The 19,654-nt window shown below is 38.5% G+C and overlaps 1 protein-coding gene and 1 long non-coding RNA gene across 7 annotated transcripts in view; one reads left to right on the top strand and one right to left on the bottom strand.

Moving 5' to 3' along the window:
* LOC130538166 (dynein axonemal heavy chain 9-like) overlaps positions 1–15,080 on the bottom strand; it is a 152,975-nt gene extending 137,895 nt beyond the window's left edge. For all 6 annotated transcript variants that reach the window (XM_057055548.1, XM_057055538.1, XM_057055563.1 and 3 more), the window contains exons 1-16: positions 14,708–15,080; positions 13,034–13,224; positions 12,719–12,874; positions 11,906–12,036; positions 9,585–9,796; positions 9,179–9,412; positions 8,477–8,644; positions 7,967–8,083; positions 7,568–7,718; positions 6,768–6,882; positions 6,508–6,576; positions 4,460–4,586; positions 4,117–4,263; positions 3,231–3,339; positions 1,611–1,852; positions 1,341–1,476 (exon numbers count right to left, since the gene is read on the bottom strand). In XM_057055548.1, coding sequence (XP_056911528.1) covers positions 1,341–1,476; positions 1,611–1,852; positions 3,231–3,339; positions 4,117–4,263; positions 4,460–4,586; positions 6,508–6,576; positions 6,768–6,882; positions 7,568–7,718; positions 7,967–8,083; positions 8,477–8,644; positions 9,179–9,412; positions 9,585–9,796; positions 11,906–12,036; positions 12,719–12,874; positions 13,034–13,224; positions 14,708–15,064 — 2,662 coding nt within the window. In that variant the 5' untranslated portion in view covers positions 15,065–15,080. The remainder of the gene's footprint in view (positions 1–1,340; positions 1,477–1,610; positions 1,853–3,230; positions 3,340–4,116; positions 4,264–4,459; positions 4,587–6,507; positions 6,577–6,767; positions 6,883–7,567; positions 7,719–7,966; positions 8,084–8,476; positions 8,645–9,178; positions 9,413–9,584; positions 9,797–11,905; positions 12,037–12,718; positions 12,875–13,033; positions 13,225–14,707) is intronic.
* Positions 3,198–18,029, top strand: LOC130539358 (uncharacterized). Its single transcript, XR_008954093.1, has 3 exons — positions 3,198–3,357; positions 4,137–4,233; positions 16,938–18,029. It is a non-coding gene; the product is annotated as an uncharacterized LOC130539358 (long non-coding RNA).
* The last annotated feature ends 1,625 nt before the right edge of the window (positions 18,030–19,654 follow it).

The following is a 19,654-nucleotide window of genomic DNA, read 5'->3' as shown; positions in this document are numbered from 1 at the left end:
CTTAAACCACATCCCTGTTCATATAAACAGCTTGTCAAGACTCCTGCTAGCGAGTATGTCAATATTTATTTCCTGTCTCCAGCCAAAATAGGAGATCAGAATATCAATCCCCTGAAGACATGTTGTTGACAAGCTGTCCAACCCAGCACTGGCACAGAAAGGATGTTAAGGGGCTAAGTTAAGGACATGTGACACTCTACTTATGATTTGGGATGTGTATGTAGCTTTTCATATCTCACCTTTATTATTAGTTTGTTCATCATCCAAGAAGATTTGAAATTGTTCAAAGGTCTTTACAAGCAGAATAGAGGGCCTGATTTACTAAATGTTTGTGTGTACTGCAAAACAGCACCTACTGTCCATTTAGCATCTTGGCCCTAATGAATATGGAATATAGGGCATTTCTGCCCAGGTGAGCAAAATACTGGGATGACAAAATGCAAATAAGAAATATGCATATGCAGTTGGATTGATTGAAGTATTTGCGGGTGTTGTGATTGCATTTAAATATAGTACATTGGAAGGGAACATGAGAATATCTTGTTGCACAATCATATTTTCAACAGGAGACACAGAAACAATGAAGGCAAACACCAAAGGCAGATTTTTCTCATCCATGTCAGTAACCAGCTCATCTTGGAGCTGGAGGTTTGCTCTCAGGTGTGTTAAATACAAAGATACTAAGAATGGGCAGGTAGATAAAACTGTTTTAAGCTTCCCAAAAGTAATCAGACTGTATACATTTATTAACCAGCTGTTCGGTCTGTGTAGAAATGGCCCGAGTGATTTTGATTTTGTTCTGCTGGAGCACATGGACCTTAATGAACACTGCTTGCAAATAGCCTGTGCAAATAGCCTGTGATCTAGAGCTGCAGACTGTTTCATTTTTGTTTTTTGTAATTCCAGCAACATATTCTTAAGAGAGTTTGTCAGTCGGACATCTTATTAAATCATGCCCTTAGTTTATTGAGTAAATTTGCACAGAAGCTGCAGAAAAATTCTGTTACATTGTAGGTATTCTTGACTCCCAATTGTGGTAAAATGTGTTTTAACTCAAGATGATGTAAATTCAAGACCACAACATGACAGATAAAATAAAATGCAGTAAACTAATATTTATCTGAGCCTCCTATAAAGCCAATAAATTAGTGCCGTTGAGATGATTCCCTTTAATTTAGAAATGTGTTGGATGACAATGTGAGAAGGAGCAGAAGGATTTAGAATTGTGGAGGTTTGGAGATGATGGGTGTAGGGGAGTGTCTTCAGACATACTGAGGACAACTGTAACCTTTGCAGGGATCGTAATCTAAAGCTGAATATTCTCATCATCAGCACCTTACCAGTATTATTCAGGAAGAACCGAAGTGAGCACTCAATGCTGTTGAAGAGTCCATCGATGACCATATCATCAATATACTCTACGTAGGCCTTCCACTCCTCTGAGTCATGCTCGGCTCTGAAGAGCTGCAGGTTTTGCTAAGACACGAAAAGATATCACATTCACATTTGAAAATTACTGTGGGATTTTCAAAGTAAACCAAGCACCTCTTAATGCATGATAACAAAAGTTAGCGTTATTAAGTGTGCAGAACCAAATCTTTCTTACCCACCTTAAGGAGGATGTGTATCTTCTCCCCAGAGGAGCAGATCACACCATAAAACTTGTTCAGTCTCTCAGCCCTGTCCTCTAGGCTCAGCAGTGCATCTTTTCTGCCATCCTTCCTTTCAAACACCGGCGTCACCCAGGACCTCATGTAGCTCTGCATCTCCTCGACATTGTCTTTGGTTCTCTGAAGTCGACTCTCCAGGTCACTTACTGAGTCTCTCACCTCCTGGATGTATGGCCAAATATCTGGAACACCATTGTGATCAAAAACAATTTACATAGTGGGATTAGTGGGAAATCTGTTCCCATGGAAGTGGTATTCTGTGACATTGACCATGCAAAGTATAGTTTGACACAATCAGAAGTAAAAAAGTAAAAAAAGCTTAAATGCTTTTTTCTTACTGTACGTCATTTAGGTCAAAAGGGTCTGTTAACTCTGGTTTGATTCATTGGGTTTAATTGCTGTCACATTTATGTTTCAGGTGATACATTTAAAAATGCAAAACAGACTTTACTGCCTGAATAACTGCTTGGTGCTGAGAACAGGTCTTAATACTTGACAAAGTGTTAGTCTGCGCTGGTGTTTGATTTGCATTTCAGAGTATCTTGCCAGAGTAAATCATTGTCACAAAATCAATGACAGTCTGCAGTTACAGTAGACAGAACCAGCCTCCATCTGCAGCAGAGGCATTTTAACAAAACGGAATATCAGAAAGACAGATTAAAAAAAACTAGACTTAATAATAATAATTATTGGATAACTGGAGCATTTGAGTTTTATATCCATCATAAAATGAATTGTCTCTATAGTATGATCTGTTGTGCTTCATTAAGGTAAAAATAATTCCCCACTCAAGTGTTATCAGAGCAAAATGATAAAGTGTGACAACTGATGCACTGCAAAGACAGGGTAGATTGTCTCTACATACAAACCAAATAAATCTACAACATGGAGAAACTTTCCCCTTATTCCAAACTGAACTGCCATTTGCTCTCGATTCCTGCTGAGGAAACATAAAAATTCCTATGCATCATTTTCATCATTCTTATACTCCTGCTAGGCTCATCAGTGTGAGTGAGGAGCCTAAGAACATGCTTTCTTTATGGATTAAACACCATCCACTTCATTTATTCACGACAGACATTCATTACAAGTTTCTGTATTCATGGCTACATGTGTCTCTGTCCTAGAACTGGCAAGGATGGATGGAAACACCACGGAGCAGAGCTGAGGAGGAGAAAAAGTGTTCCTGGTTCAAGTGTGAGTTCAAAACCTTCCAGAACCTTTCAGATATAAGTGTAATCTGAGTTCAAACTTTCTGAAAGTGTTTTCAGCAGGAGATTTTATTAAAGCTTTTAAGAGGGACCAAATAGGGTAAATAAATCTCATTCTGGGAGTGAAATTACCAACAATGGGCTTGATATCTCTGATAGAAAAACTGGGTAATGTGCATGCCAAAAGGTCTGCTGAATGTTATGCTGATTTGTTCCAACTCTACAACTGATATTGATTTTTATTAGTTGAATAAATAAAGGTAAGGTCTGAAATATATTTGCTTTGAATTGTCGCTTTAAATGTTTTTGCTAGAGTGAGGCCTAGATTTGTATTTCAAAGAGAGCTGACCTTCACTGTTCCACTTCAGACTCTCCTCTGCCTTTTTGAGATGAACATCAATGTCTCTAATTTGGCCCTGAACCAGAGGTTTCTCCACATCAAGCACAGAGTCGATGACCTGGGGAGAATGACAGAGGTATTTTATAATCTAAGCTTCTTTGTTAATGTTTGCAGGAATATCATATCAGTGAAACTTCAATGTGAAAACTGAAAGGTCACACAGTGTCCCTGGGCAACAATGAGAAGGATGCAGGGGAAAGGACTTCACTCTCATTAAGTTTTTTTTTTTTTTAGAAAAAACATTCGGTTGCATTAACTTAATTGGACTTGAACTTTTAGCAACCTGAGACTGTGGTATTTAATATGCAGTCAGTGACTGAGGTAGCTGCTGAATTTTTGTCCTCTTCCACCAGTTAATTAAACTGCCCATCGCTTCTTCATTGTTCAGTGTTATTATTAAAATTGACTTTTTGCCCCCAAGCCCCATTACAATTATGACCAACAATATAATCAAGTGTGTGATAGTGTCTCCAGCAAAAAAGAAGCATTCGGTATTTTATGCACCAAATCACATCATACACAATCAGAAATTCTACATTATAGGTCATTCTCTAGGCAAATTTGGGAAATAATCACTCAGTTTGTTAATGTCACTCATCCAATGGAATCACTGGATCAGAATGTAAATGATCCAAACCACAAGCTTACCTATTAAAAGCTCAGACAAGAAAAATATTTACAAAAAATAAAGCATCTCTACAGACCAGCATACATTATTCTTAGCCATGTGGATGTCTGTGAGGTTGCAGTAGCTTAAAGATTACTGAACAGCTATGTTATCCTACATTAATCTGTAATTTTTAAGTGCTAAGGCTCATATCAGGCTTATTATAACCTTGTTATATCTGCCCACAGCCATCGCCAGGTTGGTCACATACTGCCACAGCTGCCCTCTGGTGGTGTAGATCTGCATCGCAGTGACAGGGATCGTCTCAGTCTGTCTGAATTGCAGGTACTTCACTTCTCTCAGTACAGATGCAAGCTGGCCAAAGGTGTAAAAAAAATGGAAGCATTGTACAAAAAAAACCTCTGAAATTAAATGAATACTCTATATTGTGCCGAATTTCCAAGAAATTAGCATAATATTTTTGAACAAATAAGGACAATCAGATGGACATCCAAAATCCTTTACAACAAGTCAGGTTTTCAAGCATGCAGATCCAAAACACTAAATAAACCTCTTGGTTAAAGTTGACCGATATGAGCCTTGTGACGGAGTCTCTGATGATTAACGGCAGGCCGAGGTTGTACTGGGAGCTCTCACTCACACTCTCAGTCCATGTTGTGTACAGCTCTGCACAGTATCTGGAACACAGAGAACTCAATCAAGTTTAGGATACAACCACAGAAAACACTGGTAAATATAAAACAGCTAACAGGTGTTACAATAACCTGAGAATACATGTTGAGGTATCATGCTAGAAAATTATATTGATACAATGATTAATGACATATATCTTCTTAGCATTTTATTTTTAACCTTTGTGCAAATTAAATATTTTTTCTAACTCCCTTTCTCCTAACTAAACCATAAATGCTTTGTGTTCACTAGAATTAGTTTCTATAAATCATTTTTCCAATTTAAAAGTAAACATATTTCTTGACAAGAATAAAATAATTTTTAAAAATTCCCTTTTTTAATTTATATTACATTTGCATTAAGGTGATCTACCATTATTTACTTCGATTTCTATATGTGTCTATATCTGGCAAGCTCCCCTGATAAGCTCTCTAAACTCTTCTGTGTTCTTGTTATGAGTTGTGTCTAAGTCACAGTGACTGCTGAAATTTCTTGTAGCATAAATTACTGTACTCATGCAGCCTAATCAAACTGACATAATAGGGTCATCAATATTCTGTAATAAACGGTAGAAATTTTGCCACTACTCCAAATAGAACTGTTTCACATTAATGTTGATGGAAGGCAAAGTTTTATTTGATAGAGCCACAGTTTAATTTAAGATGTTTCCCCCAGTTGTAAGCAGAGGCAGGATTAATTTGTCCATTTTAAATCGACAATCCAAAGGAGATATAGGTGTAGGTGTGTGTTGGAGGTTTCTGGGGTAGGTATATACTGATTCATCTTGCTCGTAACAGTGAATATGCCAGGTGTCTGTGCAGCTATGTTAATCTGTAAATCGCCATAATTATGATGAGTGCCTCGCCGTGATCTCCTTATTGGATTTGTGCTGTGAGGTTCATTTCCTGACAGCGCCACTCCAGACGCAGAAGCAATCAAATGCCTCCGTCTTGGTCGTAAATCATGCCACATTTTGTCCATGGAGGAAATAAGTGTGCGCAGCCATCCTGCTCCTTACTGGAATATGTATAATCCCGTGGCAGTTCATCAGAGGCAGCAGCAATGATTATGAAAGTATAACAAGGGTTCTAATTTCTGATGGGAGTAAATTGAGGGTAGGAAACTGATGCCGTTCATCACTGCATTTTAGCATGGGGCGGGCCATGAAACAATGACATATTAGCAAGCATGTTAAGCTTAAACAACTGGTGATTTAATATGCTTAGGAGTGAGAATGTGGATAAATGCAAAAGAGATTTACTTTTGCTCATAAATATCAGGACACACATTACAGAAACTGCAAGATTTCTTAATCACTTTTGAAAAATATTTTGAAAAAAATAATTAGTGTAGAACCTTTGCACATGCCATCATTTCACATACATAAATCTTTGAAAAGCACCAAAAGAAAAGGGCAGCTCAATGTGTCAGTTATATGATATGAGAGCGTGAGATCTTACATGGCCAAATTACAAATGTTACCATAGTATTTCCTATGATGTGTTAAAAAAAATGTTCTCGGTTCCTCTTTGACCCTTCTGCCACACAGCATTTTGCTTCACATCAGTTGTTTTATCATGCATGAATTGATATTGGATGTGGTCCAAAAGGCTATATTCTCAGTAAGGGGATCATATGGGATTATGTGAACCCTGTGAAACAGACTGCAGAGAAGTGGTGCAGGCTGAATGTCTCTATGCTGTTCTACTAGGAACAGCTTTACAACATTAACTCATAAACTGCACAACTCAACAAACAGAAATATTTAGTATAAAAAACATATTGGTCTGAAATTAGGGGAAAAAGGTAATCCAGAGCTACTTTTGTGTTGAAAGAAGCTGAAAAGAACGTCTGCGTATTCATTCAGGAAGTATACATCTAAGCATGATGATATTTGGTGTAGTGGGCTTTAAAATCCACACACACCTATCCAGCCATTGCATCAAAACCTCATATTTTTGCAGGACCCTGACACCGTCTGGAGTCTCCAAGCACCTGAAGAGAAGAACACAATTTAAAAGTCATGCAAAGCTTTTATCTGAAATCTTCCCAGGGGCCAATGATCCAAAAACATCAGTTCATGAAGCATTTAAAGCATCTTGTTGGGCAATTATCACTGCAGATGGATGGCCATCATGAAGTAAAATTCATAATCTGTTGTACTGGGAGTAAGAGAGTACACTCACGGGTAGTAGAGATGTCTGAACTTGGAGAAAGGGGTTTGGATTCGCTGCTGGAGCTCCTGGACCCAATTAAGACCTCCAGCTACTGCTGGCATATTCTTATTCACTAAAGGCCAACCTGAAGAATCAATAACCATTACTAACAGGTAGAAGAATACACACACGATATAGAATACACATGATGCATTTATTATCAGTTGTAGAGTACTTTTCCTGAAAAAGTTGACCCCGGTGGAAGCTCTTGTTGATTACTGTAGTAGGATGGAGTATGACAAACGTGTGTGTGTGTGTGTGTGTGTGTGTGTGTGTGTGACATGAGTCAAATGACTTTAAGCTGCATCAATAAGTTGGGAACCTTCAGAAAAATTGTTCTGGAAGACTGTACTATATATTTTTATTCACACTGACATACACATTTACTAGACTCCTAACTGATGGTAAAGCTGGTCAAGCAACTTTACTTAGTTATCTTATTTCAAATTTATTTCAAATCAGGTGCTACCAATGGAATATATGTCAGTCTAGTCAACATTAGGATAAGGGGACCTGGTATGGCCAAGATCTTTGGGTGTTAACCAAAGATTTGCCACACAGACATAAGTGGCAAAATTAATTTTAGCACTCCGATATAGAATTAGAATTAAAAATTGAATTAATAAATAATGATAAAAAATAATAAATTATTATTGAAAAATAAGTAATGTATATTAATTATACTGTCAGTATTTCATCGCAAATCATCCAATAATCTTGAGAACTAGGAAATTGTTTTGAAAACAGCCCCAGACTGTTTGGACTCTCACCCAGGTCCTCTAAGGTTTGGACATGTCTGTCAAAAATCACTTTGCAGCAGTCCAGCTCTTTGTCAAACATGGCAATGAGGCGAGGGTATTGGTTCAAAGCACATGCAGCCACCAGGGGACGCTCCAGCAAACTCCCAAACATATCCAGGACCTGCACGGATTAGTCAGACTAGAATAAACTATTTTAAGCCATGCTTCAAAATTATGATGTTGTATTTGAACCACATATAGTTGGCTTTTTTCCACCCGGAGAGTACAATAAGAAACCTACCACACCAATACGGAGTAATCATTTAAATATTTGAGAGAGTGAATTGTTACACACAAGCTGGAAGAACCATTAAAAACTTTTTTAGTGCTTTATGTAAACATGCATGTGGTGTGATAGGGTTCTCAGACCTTGAAGGCATGTTCCAGGCTAGCGGCGTCTTCAAAGGCCTGACAGAAGATGGTTCCTAGCTGACATTCAGTATCATCCACCTTACATTTGAACTCTGTCAAATCATTTTCAAATTGCTGTAAGACAGAAAACTACACTCAGCGCCATCCAAGAAAGCAAGCTAACGAACATGCCAACATGGCATACAGTATATCCCCTTTACATCTAACTACCTGTAAGTTATTCAAAAGCAAGAATCCACCAGCTCCTGAAGGAAGAGCAAATTGCTTTTTCTCTCAAGAATGAAGCAACATCTTGGTTGAGCTCTTCAATGGCATTGGAAAAAAGGTCTTTTTGGGCTAAGGAAAGGCAGGAGTGACCTGCCTGTTTTTTGGGTTTGCTAGCTTTGAAAAAGGTCACCTATTGAAAATATTAAACTACATAGCAGATTTTCCTGTGAAAATGAAGAGAGCTTTAACACTGAGTCACACAACAAAAAAACATGAGAAAAGCCTTCCTAGTTATGTTACCTTGTTGTCAAGGTCCAAACAGTCGTAGTGTTTCTCTGCGAAGACTTTGTACACTTCCATGAACACCTGCTGGAGCTGCAGGATGTGCAGGCTCAGGGCTCGGCCTCGAAGACCTCCAACCTCTAATTTCTCCAGCTTCATCATATCCAAAGCTGTCAGCAGGATGTCCTACAACATTCAAATGCAACTCAAATAATCAAATGATTTTACATCTCACTAGTAAACCACAAATTTTTTTTCACTTTCTTCTCACTGCCCCACTACTTCATAGTTAATATTTAAATAAGGATGTATTTTTAAAAGGCCTTAAGTTGCCTTTCTTAAAAAATAAACCCATCGAAGAAAACAAAATAAAATAACTTGGTAATTGACGTTTTTTCAACAGATTTTTTTCCTGTTTTTCATTAAATGCCCCGAAATTGTCTTAAAAATCTTTTTTCAATGATTTTTACTTTAAATATATTCCAAATAAAATTTCTCACATTTACTTTGAGACAATTTGTTTATTTAATTTACAGTTCTCTTTTTTTATAAGTATAGACCGAACTAGAATATAAAAACATTTCTGAATAGTATTTTCTAATATACAAGTAATTTAATATACTCAATATGTTGTAAACCTGTTGCAAAAGGAAAAAAGAATTGGAGCATTAAATGTCATCACATTAATTAAGAAATGTGAGTCCATGTATGATGACTTACTTTAATGGATTTCACTCTGTCCATAAACTGATTGAGTCCAGAAAATACAAGCAGTGTTGAAAAGTTCCATGGCCTCACAGAGGCGCCATTCTTCTGGTAATTGTTCAGATTGGCACGGCGGTCCTCGTAGATGGTCCTGAAGAGCTCCAGGATCTCCAGGCTTGTCTGCACCTTTAGAAGACTCTCAGACACCTCTCCTCTCAGAATCTCCTCTGGGACTAGATACAGGCGGGCCTAGTGTTGGACCACAAAGACAAGTTAGCTCTGCTATTATCTAAAATATATTGAGCTCATTAAACAGTGTGATCAAAAAAGAATCACTTCACACACATCAGTGACTGATTACAAATTGTTAAAGTCATCTTTCATCAGATCAAAGAGAGGAGAGTGACTGGCTGCAGCTGACCTGCTGTATGAAGAGGTTACAGGTCGCCTGCAACAGAACAATGATGCGTGCTGGACTGTTGTAGTATTGGGAGTTGGCCCATACCAGGCACACCATGTGCATCAAAGGCCTGATCTGAGCCTTGACGTCAGGGAACTCCGTGTTCTCCAGGTCCGCAAATAAAGGCTGAAGAGGTCTCAGGTACCTGCAGATGTCTCTTGCCTCCTCTAAGGCTGAAGAATTGAATTCAGTTCAGGGACAAGGACAACACAGAAATCTCTGGATTACGGGCAATAATTGATGAAAACCACATATTTTGTTATTAGTAGTAGTAATAGCAGTAGTTGTAGTAGTAGTAGTAGCAGTAGTATTAGCAACACGCCTATTAACGTTCGTTTGAAACAATTAACGATTAACATTAACAGACTGAACTGGACTTAAAAACAGGAGTGCATATAAGTTTAGTAAATTATTCTGGTGAGTATCAGCTGCGCTGGGTATGTAAATCGGGCATCCTGCTGCGGTGCTGATCCGACGACTCTCGTGCCAAAAATCCAGACAAATGTCACTTGATCAAGCTGCATCACATCAGCTGACTTTGCGTGTGCAGTTTGTGCACTGTGCACAACGGTGTGTACTTTGTGTGTTGACAATAAAAACCCATACATGAAAGTGGTGCGCAAAAGCAGTTCTTGTCCACTCCCAAAAAAAGCAGCAGTGCGGTGTGGCATCAATGCTCTCATCGCATGCGATGGAGTAAAAATCAAAAGCACAGGCTTTATCCGACAGTTTCAGTTTAATGTTGCCTGACATTTCTTCATTGTGTCGCACAACTGTATTTCTGGACATGCTGACGTGGTTGCAGTCTTGCACTTTTTCCGGGCACATTATTTCGGCGACTTTACCGAGGCAGTGTTTTATGAGGTCTCCATCTGAAAAAGGCTTGTGATGTCTTGCGTTGGGCGACCTCATAGCATAGACCACATAGTTATTGTAGCCATTTCCTGGACCTTTTGAGGACGAAAAAAAAATACTGTTCCTGAACCAGCAGGATAGCTACCATTTGCTTTACATTCTGCTCTTGCTCAGCACCAGTGTTGGCCACATAGGCCTGATGTTTGGTTTCAAAATGATGTCTGACGTACATTATACTGTTTCATAACTGCCGCAGTTTCAGTGCAGATCAAACACAAACACTTTCCCTTGCATTCTTTGAAGAAATATTGACTCTCCCACCGTGTCTGAAATTTTCTGCAGTCACTTTCATCCTTTCGTGTCTTTGTATCTGCCATGTTCAGTAACTTTGGGTAAATTTCTTCTCTAATTGTCCTTTTTGGTGGAGCAACTGCCTTGATCAACAGTAGGTCACCCTGGTGTTAAAACTAAGAAGTGCAATACACTCAAGCAAAAGTTGAAGTGCGGGCCAAATTCTATTCTGTTTATAAAATTTCTTGTGGGCCAATTAAAAATGGATGGCCCACAGGCCGTAGTTTGGGCACCCCTGTCTTAGGCAAAGTACTTAGAAGCCAGTCTCAAAGCAGCACCTCTCTAACTGGATTGTTGAGTCTATTGATTTAGCTTATAGCTATTAAGGTTTGGACTCACGAGAGGGATGCCTTGCACATTCTACCAGGGGCTTTGCCACCTCTTGGGCTTTTTTCAAATGAATCTCCATTTAGGAGATTTGTCTTGCAGCAAGTTTCACTTCTCCATAGTAAAGGTACCTTTACTATGTTCTAGACATTTTTCATCCATTAGCCCATTCAGTGGTACCAAGAGACCAAACCAAAATTTTAGATTACTTGCATACCCCTGGATCTCTGAGTAGCAGGTGTCTCACCAGACCACCTTTCTTGTTTGTAGTGAGGAAGAGATGATTTTTTTTTGGAATGAGTGATGATGCTGTGTAGAGGCCTTTTATAGGGGTGGGTCTCCACCTGATTCCAGCCAATTATGTCAGAATGCAATAGGAGCATCTGATGATGTCGCTCCATAGGCTTTTCCAATGTGAGACACACTTACTCAAAGAAACAGCTTATGCAAGTAGCCTAGTTATTGCTGGCTTTGGCATTAAATAACGTAAAACTTGAGATAATGAATTCAGTATGGCCCCAATACTGAGCGGCAGAGTGCTTACAATACCATCACTGGAATGTAGGGAATATGTTATACAACAACAGGTATCAGTGGGCCTTTCATGAAATGTTGCTTGTCTGTTTTCTTTCCAAACAGATTTAGTTCATCATCACTACATATTTTATAGAGGTCGAGAGGTCCCTTAACATACTATCAGGTGAAAGCATAGATGGACTCCAGACATCGGCAAACAATTATTTATTTACCTGCAAAGACGTGTTGTTTCATGTTATCAAAAGCAGGACAATAGCTGCTCTCCACAGCCTCTAGTAGCATCATCATCTTATCCACCTTGGAGGATTTGAGTTGTGAGTGGATGCATTCCAGATCCAACAACCTTCCAGGATAAAATGAAGTGAAACGTTTATTATTATTATTATTATTATTATTATTATTATTATTATTATTATATTATTATTATTATTATTATTATTATTGTTGTTGGTGTTGTTGTTGTTTAAACAAGTTGAATATGTTACACAGCTAGTCTGTGTGAATATTTGCTGAAATTTACTATATTGTATAAATCTCCATGACTCTGCCTGAAATGCATGACACATTTTAACACAATACAATCGTGCTATAACTTTCTACAGTGTGAGATACAACTGGAATAGCATATTTTAGGTTTTTCTAAATGATTAGAATACAGGATTCTGTACTTACCATACATACATTGTTCATGTATAGTGTACTACATCATGCTGTGTATGTATGAATGACTTTAAAGGATGTATATTGATAAAAAAAAAAGGAAAATTGTATTATTAAAATTGAAAGGACAGGGTGTTTTCAGGCAAATGTTAAATCTTAGTACTTATGTAAGTATTAATCTAAGTATTTATTATTAATAATATCGTGCTATTCATTTGATAATTAGTAAAAATAGAAAAAACAAATGACAAAAGTCATAGATATCCCTAAGTTTGCTACACCAGCCGGATCATTTCTGATTTCACATCAAGGTTGTTTTTTTAAAAAATGAATGTCACCAGTCAGCACAGTGTCGGGGCTCTGACCTGTTTTTCCAGAATAGCAGCTCTGTTTGAGGCATCGGCTTTCTCCTTTCCAGCAGAACTTCACACGAATCTTTCCTTAAGATTCTGTGAATCTGAGGAATCCACTCAATTACTGTTGACTCCAGTGAGTAAATGATGCTCTTATCCACCTCCACTCTGTGAAATACAGCAGTCATGCTCAATAAATAATATGAATTAGTGATTTTTACTGAACAAAGAAGTAGGTTTTTTTAATGTCATTAAATTCATGCTTCATACTTATGACCCAATGCATTTGGGAATGTAAATGTGAACAGCTATTGTCTGAGGTGTCACCTTTGGTCTATTCCAAGGGCAGCGATTCCCTCAGCTACTGCTGGGAGTGCTAGCAAAGTCTTGCCCTGGACCTGTCCTGACAACACAAACATGCTGGTTCTGAGGGCATGAACATGGCGCCCCATGTCTTGAGATAAGGACTGCGTCCATTCAGACTGGTTGTTTGTGTTAGACAGCACCGGAACCACAACCTGAGACACAGAGGAAAGAAAAACCGAAATGTTTAATTTATTTTGTTTTAACAGAACAGTCAGATTTAAATATTTTTTAAAAATGGAATAATAAATGCATGAGCCTGTTGTCAAACTCTGGCCTGTGGGCCAAATTAGGCCCGCAATGTAATTATATTTGGCCAGCGAAACCATACCAATCAATTATTAGAGCTGGCCCGCCGGTATTGTCGCTTAAAGCACATGTGCTAATACTACAGAATGCTCTGCTGGTGTCTTGGTGTGAAAATCCACACTTTACATCAGTTGTTGGTGGTAATGCACTAATTTGTGGCTTGCCAACCACCAAGGAAGCCCACAAAGATGAAGGAGTCATAGCGACCTCATATGCTAACGCTAATTTTGGCACCGCACTACCCCTCTGAAAAATGGTAAAAAGAAAGACAGAAAACAGGACCTTTTTGGAAAAGTGGGAGGCAGAATATTTATTTAGAAATGTAAAAGATGGATCTGTCCCTCTTGTATGTGGAGCCAATGTACATTACATGGAGGACAACATCAGTTGACACTATAAAACGCAACACCAACATAAGCACCTGGATATGACTCAAGGCATACGATTTTTATTTAACTTTTATTTAAGAAATGAACGCTAGTGATGTGTTTTTTTTTTATTATTTGAATTTCAGTTTTGCATGTGAGCAGTAATAAAACATATATTGTATAGTGTTAAGCTTTGCTTGTTCCATGTTCAGTTGTTAAGCAAAACTAGTTTGGGTCGTTATCAAAAGGTTCAGCGTTATAGCTGGAGGAAGATTTTCTTAATAAACATCAATGTTGGCCCACGACTTTATCCCAGTTTTGAATTTTGGCCTATTGGGTATTTGAGTTTGACACCTCTGTTAAAGTCTCAATCAACATTAATAAAAGAATTTAAGAATTAGTGTTTCTTTTACACCCTGGTATGTCCAAGCCAAGTCATGCACTTTTATGGTTAACTCAACTCAACTCACCAGTTAAAATGGCAGGAGATCATGACGTTTAGATCTGCCAACTATTATAAATCTGCAGTAAACACCACAGTTTTTGAAATGGATCACAGTCTCTCAGAGCTACATATTTTCACTTGACACCAACTCAAAACATCATTCAAAGACTTTTAAGGATCTTTTTTATGTAATGTGTGTCAATATGCAAACATAACTGTGGTCAGGAAAAAAGGAACAGACACTGGGGAGGTTTCTCCTGTGTGTGAGTGTGTGTGTGTGTGTGTGTGTGTGGGGGGGGGGGGGGCACTCCCACTCCCACTCCCATGATGCATTACTACCAAGTATGGGAAGTTACCACTGGTGAGATTACCACTGATGTACATGCATGAAAGTTCAGGCTATATTTCTGATACTTAACTCAGTGTTGCATATCTTCCCTTATCGTGTCTGTTTTAAGTTTGAGTTTACTATAGTCACACACACACACACACACACACACGTTTGGAGCCTCTCACCTGCTGAACTACAGTAGAAAACTGGTTCAGCACAGCAGGACATATTTCTCCATACACCAGCTGTTCCGTCATTAAATCCGGATTGAGTGTAGCTCCGCTTCGCTTCACAAAGTAAACAGCCTTGTTTCTGGAGGCCATGAACGTGGTGGAGGGCTGCAGTAACCCGGCCGTGGTTACAGAAACCACCAGGGTCCTGTTCTCGACCCGGTCCAGGAATTCCTGTACGACTCGCCTGTTTTCCTCACTGAACAGGAGCTTCTCCCACTTGCCCTGCTTCAGTTTCAGAGTCTTTAACACATAGTCGCAAATAAAGTCCAGCCTGGAGTCCACTGCGGGAGACTCCTCCGTGTCTTCCATGGCTGTGGTGAGCAATGCTCTCTGTGTGTACGCACTGATTGTGTCCCTGCTGTCATGGAAACACGGTGTTTGCGATTATTCTTCGGTCGCCCGGGGACGCAGGGGCGGCCCATTCCTCTTTCAGTCCACCTGGTAAACAACACTTATTGTTCCTCCATGACTTCTCTGTTTGGCAGGAAAGGCTGTTGACGCACTCAATGATAATGTGTTTAACTTGAACTTTGGCATTTGGCATGTCCAGCATCAGCAGCAAATACCAACCCCAACACCAATGTTATCCCAGTACTGCTGCAACCTAATTGCTTTTCTTTAAATGTATATAGCAACTATCCATTTTGTTGTCCTTCTCGTCCCTCATTTGTTTGATGTTAAGGTCCATCGCTTTTAGTACTCCAGTAGTTCACAGGCAGTTCACAGGTATTCCGGGCAATAGCTAGGAAAAAAAACATGAAATTTGAATTGCCTATTCAAAAAATGTATAAAATCCCCCTAAACAAGTGAAATATTTCAATCATTTTGGATACCACTCTATGTTAAAACATTAATTTCATAATAGGCCTCGCGGGAGTTAGGTAAATAGATGCAATGGGGCACCCTTTTTGAAGTATACCATACTCAGCCACAAGATAGAGCTAATGCGCTGTTGAAGATTATTTTCCAAAGGAAATCCGCATTTCAGATGTGATTTCTTGCAGTATCTACCCTGCAAAGACAAGCTTTCTCCATTTTCCTTTGTTGTGTGATGGCTATAATCTGAAAAAACCTTCACATTGATCAGGATGCTATTCTACACTGTAATTATATTTACAAAAAATAAACTAGAATGACGAAAATGAGGGCCATTCATAGACCATTTTAAGATTCAGATTCAGATTTCCTTTATTTGTCCCACGCGGGGAAATTTACAGCGCAACAGCAAAAGCACGCAGTGAAAAAAGAAAAAGTAAAATAAAATAGAATTTGGGGTAACATATACAGAAAAAGGATGTATATATATATATATATATATATATATATATATATATATATATATATATATATATATATATATATATATAATAATCCAAGATAAATGGATAATTGGCCCTTGTATACCTGTACATGGTACAGACACTGTATACAATATACACATCGATATACATATCAATACAATATACTTCTCAGAATATATTGATGTCATTACTTGATAACCTGACGTTTTTCTGACAATGATTTGCTGGTCTCACAGTTGTATTAACAATGATTTACCAGCAGGTGAGGAACGTTCCAAAAAATAATCCCTCCTTTAAAAGTTGCATGTGAGCGAAAGATGATGTTGGGTTGGCATGGACTAGGTCTAATTGATCTTCTGTGACCCCAGTTGGATGGTCAGGTGTCCACTGGGTGGGGAGCAAAGGGTTTGAGTTACCTGTTTGTGTACCGGTAAGTCTATTTGTGAGAAGGTGAAAAGGAATCTAACCTAGAGACGAATTTACCACTTGACAACAATTTTCAAATTGTTCTTCAAATTCTGAATGGTACCGTACATTTTATGTTCAGCCTAAACTCTAACACTGTCTGAACACAGTAAACAAATTAAAATAAAATAAGGGTATGGTAAAAATAAAGCTGTGGTATTTCAGCCAATCAGAAATGGGCAGCACTAAAGTTCCCACCTCAATGTTTCTACAATGCTTTATGGTTCCTGGTGAAGATCTGATCTAAAAGCAGCTTTAGTCAATCACACAGCAGTTCACTCTGTAAAGCTGACTAATTTCCAAGTTCACATAAAAACTGATGCGGTATCCAAGAGTATTTAGCAACTTGTAAAAATTATTCAATCATTATTGAAATTGTGCCAGTCACTTTTTCTTTCTTGCTTTATTGCTTTCAGATGTGTAATAGCGGTGGTATAAGTAAGCCCAGTTGGATTCCATTCAAGAGAACTAAGGTTGTTGGTATTTGTGTGAAAGTATCTGTCAACACATCCTTATTTCTTGCATAATAAAGCTGAATGCAACCAAGTCAGAACATCAAACATGTCCAAGTTTGTGAGTCACTTGCATGTTTTGATACATGTTGTGGGGCCTCATAAACATTCTTTCACGTCTGAGCTTTTTAAATGGCTTGTTCTTGATCAGAATCCAGGTTGTCTGGTTTGAACACGAACTGAAAAAAGCTTTTGTGCTGGGTCTTTTGCACTTTTTATGGTTTTTATTTAAAATATACTATTAAAATAAAGATATTCATCCTTAATTGTAGAGGAAAACTCAGTAATGGTCTCCATTTGAGTATTTCAGTAGTTTTGGGGTGGAACTATCTTACTATTTTATCATAGTGCATATGCATCTAGCTGCAGCATTTCCACTCAGAAACACTGTTCACTATATTTTCCTCAACTTGGTTTCTGATACACGAATGATATAATTCTGTCAATTCTATAATTCTGTTTTCTTTATGCTTGTCTGTTTTACAGCTAGCAGTATTATGTAGACACTCTTCACATATTTGTGTTTTCCTATGTCTTTTTTCTTCTTTTTTTATTTTATTGTATGTAAAGAAAAAGGATGATAAGCCAACAAATAAAAAATAACTCAAATACTCAGCATTTCAAAAATCAAAGATATTTGTTATTTGGAATTAAAATTCATAGCAGCCTCTGTTAGTCATTCATCAGAGCCGTGTTTTTCAGTGGTATCTGTGTGAGCACTATGGTGGAAAAGTGTGTGATGGCTGTTTTCATTTCAAAACAATGTCCCACTGGCACATTATACCAATTTCATGCAGACTATCAGAAAACTGTCTCACAATATTTCCTTTAAGGAATGTTAATTACATTACAAACTGCAGCCTGTCATCTGCACAGGGGACAGTTACAGCCTTTACCACCCACATTCATGTCCTTGTAAACCTCTCACCAATCTCTCTCTCTCTCTCTCTCTCTCTCTCTCTGTCTCTCTCTCTCTCTCTCTCTCACTCTCACTCTCTCTCTCTCACACACACACACACACACACACACACACACACACACACAGCTAATTGGGGCTATTTGCTGTCAACTTTAACAGCTTCAAACAGTGAAATCACAAGAAAATGTCACAAGAGGACATTAAAAAGTAATTCTTCTTCCATCATTTACTACTGAAGTCCCCACAATTTGCACTTGTATTTTCCATGCTGTAGGAAATGCACACTCACTGTCTAACCTCTCCCAATTCTGCGGAACCATTATTTACCCTATTACCAAGCCAAAATTGACAACCCTTAGAAACACAGCATCTGACATCTGATGCTGCATGACTGCTCTCATGGAATCAGATGAACATTTCACCCTCTGTGGAATGTCAGTAATCCCGAATGTTTCTGAATAATGCATCTTGGTTTGGATTCACCCCTTGACTTGTGCTGTCTTCTTTGAAATAATGTTGGAGGTGAAGCTTAATTTTAATGGCAATCTCGTAACAGATGGTAATCATTTGCATCAGCATGACTTTAGAATCCCTTCCTGTCATTGATCTAAAAATGCAAAGTGTGAAGTATGCAAGTTAAGACATGTATCCCAGTAATATTTTGTGTTACTCTCTGCCAATAGTGAAGGAGAACAGACAGATACAGCATGTCAGGATATTTCTGGGTCTGACACTGCAGATGGGGGCATGTGACACACTGAGCGAAGCAGGGGAAAAAGCAGCTGGTCTCGCCCATGTGAGGAAACTGATAAGAAGCTGGGAGGAAGCTAATGACATTCATCTTTAACTGTATTGCCTTGTGGTTGCTTAAAGAACTCAGAAATATCTTGTTCCGCCTTTGATTGTTGGTAGTGGGGGGATGCTGTCAGCGGCAATAGTGCTGAGCATGGTCAGAAGAAAACTTGATGGTCTCTAAAGAGTGGATGATTTTCGAGATAATTTTCATAATTTGGCAGTTAGTGGTGGAGAGCGAACAGAAACAAGATGGAGTCTGAATCTCTGAAACCTGATTTTTGTATGGCCATTATGGGACAGCAGAATGACATAAATGTTAGGCTTGTTTTCATCACCAGCAGAAAACTAGACAGCTAGCAGAATTCTTAGCCTACTGCAAGGTCTATGTTTATTGCTTGTTTATTATTAGATTACATTTTAATAATAGATTAAGAGACTTTGGTGGTTACCAAGGATTAAGCCGACCTTGATTCAAAAGAAGACACCAGACACTCAGACGTGCCCTCACACACCACACAAACCACCCCACAACACACACACCGACATACACTCACATACTTATACGTGCACCTCCACATATGCACACACCCACACAGAACTGAGCCACAGCCAATTTCGTCTTAAATGGACAGTTTGTGTGGGCACTCCAGAGCACAGATCCCCACACCTCACCAATAGTCATGGTCCTGAATCCTGAATGATCATGACCAGAGATCTTTTGGTGAACTCTATTGTTGAAAAACAATAGTAGAACTCAGAGGTATGTTCAATTGTGAAAGCGAGACCTTTTCCACACGCACAATGTGAAGGGAACTCAAGGGCTTGGGACTGAACAGCTATGAAGCCTTCAGAAAAAAATAATCAGTAAGACTGATTGGAAAAAAGGCCCCAGTTTGCTACAGAGCAT

Source organism: Takifugu flavidus, chromosome 1 (assembly GCF_003711565.1).
Source record: "Takifugu flavidus isolate HTHZ2018 chromosome 1, ASM371156v2, whole genome shotgun sequence".
Classification (NCBI taxonomy): Eukaryota; Metazoa; Chordata; class Actinopteri; order Tetraodontiformes; family Tetraodontidae; genus Takifugu; species Takifugu flavidus.
Note: the sequence above shows the minus strand (reverse complement) of the source record. Positions and strands in the feature narration are given on the sequence as shown.